The sequence below is a fragment of the Etheostoma cragini genome, chromosome 14, assembly GCF_013103735.1.
Source record: "Etheostoma cragini isolate CJK2018 chromosome 14, CSU_Ecrag_1.0, whole genome shotgun sequence".
NCBI lineage: Eukaryota > Metazoa > Chordata > Actinopteri > Perciformes > Percidae > Etheostoma > Etheostoma cragini.
Window position 1 is genome coordinate 24,150,713 of NC_048420.1, and position 2,427 is coordinate 24,153,139.

At 43.1% G+C, this 2,427-nt stretch overlaps 1 protein-coding gene across 1 annotated transcript in view; it reads right to left on the reverse strand.

Annotated features, from left to right (window-relative positions):
- The window catches only part of LOC117957217 (collagen alpha-1(XIV) chain-like), a 146,732-nt gene that overhangs the window by 46,215 nt on the left and 98,090 nt on the right, over positions 1–2,427 (reverse strand). The window contains exons 21-22 of the mRNA XM_034892813.1: positions 2,021–2,164; positions 238–402 (exon numbers count right to left, since the gene is read on the reverse strand). Coding sequence (XP_034748704.1) covers positions 238–402; positions 2,021–2,164 — 309 coding nt within the window. The remainder of the gene's footprint in view (positions 1–237; positions 403–2,020; positions 2,165–2,427) is intronic.

A 2,427-nucleotide genomic window follows, 5' to 3' on the forward strand; every position in this document is an offset into this window, starting at 1 on the left:
CTCTAACCCTAACCCTCTAACCCTAACCCTCTAACCCCCTAACCCTCTAACCCTAACCCTCTAACCCTAACCCTCTAAACCTAACCCTCTAACCCTCTAACCCTGACCCTCTAACCCCCTAACCCTCTGACCCTAACCCTAACCCTCTATCCCTAACCCTAACCCTCTAACCCTAACCCTCTAACCCTCCAGCCCTAACCCTCTAACCCTAACCCTGACCCCCAGACGGGGACTCACTGGCGGTGGCGGCCTCGCACACGAAGGTCACCAGCTTCTCCTCGATCTTGGCGAAGGCGTCCAGGTCGTCCACGAAGAAGACGTGGCGGTCGCTGGGTTTACTGGCGATGCTCACCAGCTCGCCGTAGTCCGCGTCTGCGAAGCCGATCGCAAACACGATGTAGCCTGGAAGACAGGGGCGGGGGGGGGGGGGGGGGGGGGGGGGGGGGGGGGGGGGGGGGGGGGGGGGGCATTCAGTTCATTAAATTACTAGTAACTCTGTAAAATACTGCAAAAAAGTTAAGAAAAAGCCCTGCACAGGAAGACGTATTCAGATCCTTTACTTTAGTAAAAGTACTAATACCACTCTGTGGTATTAGTAGTGAAAATGCTCTAACTTTAAGCAAAATGTCACTTATCCCTCCTGTTGTCCCGGGTCAAATCTGACCCTTCAATAAATGTCTATATCTGAAATATGAGTTTCTTTTTAACCAAATTAACATAAACAATAGATTGGATTCCTTCCAACGCTCTTTAAAATACAACTGATCACTTTCATTCCTCTGATTTTCACTATTAGTCAAAATAATTCATAATTTCTGCTTTTTTTTAAACTCTAATATTAGGTATAATTCTATATAAATGAGTGTTTTTGACCATGAATTCCAGAAAGTAGTAAAACTAGTAAGGTGGTGGTGGTGGTGAAAACTAAAAAAAAAGTCTGAGAAAGAGACGAAAATGTCAAATCTTTGTCTGTATTTGACCCGGGAGGACAACACGAGGGTGGAGTAAAAGTCTGTTAGTGTCACTGTTCAACAACTAATAATTGAGATACGTTTACCAAATAAACGTCTGAAATGAAATCTTGTAATATCACTTTTGTAAAGATCATTTTTTGGGGCTTTTCCACCTTTCATTTTTGATAAGACAGCTAGGCGAGAACGGGGATGGGGGAGACATGCCGTTAATCTTCACAGGTCGGATTTGAACCCCGGACCTCTGCGTCGAGGCTTAAACCTCGAAGGACATGTGCGCCCACTCAACCAATGAACCAACCCGGCCACGTGATATTAGTTTTTAACCCTCGTGTTGTCTTCCCATTATCCATGAACTTGTCCTGCCAGGTCAGAAATGAAAATGACATTTTTTTTGGTGCTTTTCCGATGTTTTTGTTGATTTATTTGTCAATTTTTCCAGCTTTTGGGGCTTATTTTTTTTTTCATTAAACCCTGAGCTGGTTTAATAACAGGTTTTAATTATTCTTGGAATTCAAGGCCAACAAACCTAGTTTATATCAATTTACTCATACGTTTTTAGTTAAAAAGGCAGAAATTATGAATTATTTTGACTACTAGTTAAGATCAGAGGATGTTGAGTGGATCTCAGACGGGTAGATGTCAAAGTTTAGTCCCCATACTGTTTGGAAACCATTACAAAAATTAATTAAAATGCTATAAGATTAAATAAAACATCCAAACAATTCAATGAAAGTAATCATGAAAATTACCCGAGTCATCCGTGTTATTTTTGGGCAATTTGATTGAAAGAAATCCATATTTCTGATTTAAAACACTATGAAACGGGTCAGTTTGACCTGGGGACAACAGGGTTAAGTCAAGGTTTTGTAATATATTGATTGGACGCCGCGGTGCATCTGGGTACAGTGTTGTGTTACAGTGTTGTGTGACAGTTGTGTTAAAGTTGTGTTACAGTCTTTATCTTGTGAGGAGATGTCAGCTGACTGTCTGCTTGCGGGGAATAATAAAGTTAATTGTTGACTCTTTGAACCCTGCACAGCTCTGACCTTCCATCTGCATCTCCTTGGAGACCTTGTTGACGTCGTCCTGCGAGCGGCCGTCGGTGAGGACCACGAGGACGTTGGGGACCCCCCGCCTCATCCCCCCCTCGGCCGTGAAGATGTTCTCCTTCACGTGCTGGATGGCGCGACCTGATTGGACAGAAGGTTCAAATCATTCAAAACGATCGACGATCATTTCAATCAAGCAAAAAAACCTAAAAAAACAATTAGTTTAGAGCTGTCGGTCTTCCTCTAGAATAGCATTCACGTTTCAGTTGGTATTTTTTCATTTGAATATAACAAAAACACAACAACCACAAAGATAATCAGTGCTGCCAACAGGGACGTTGTAGAGCGTCCTCTGGTGGACAGACTATGTAACGCCATCACTAACAGGGACGTTGTAGAGCGTC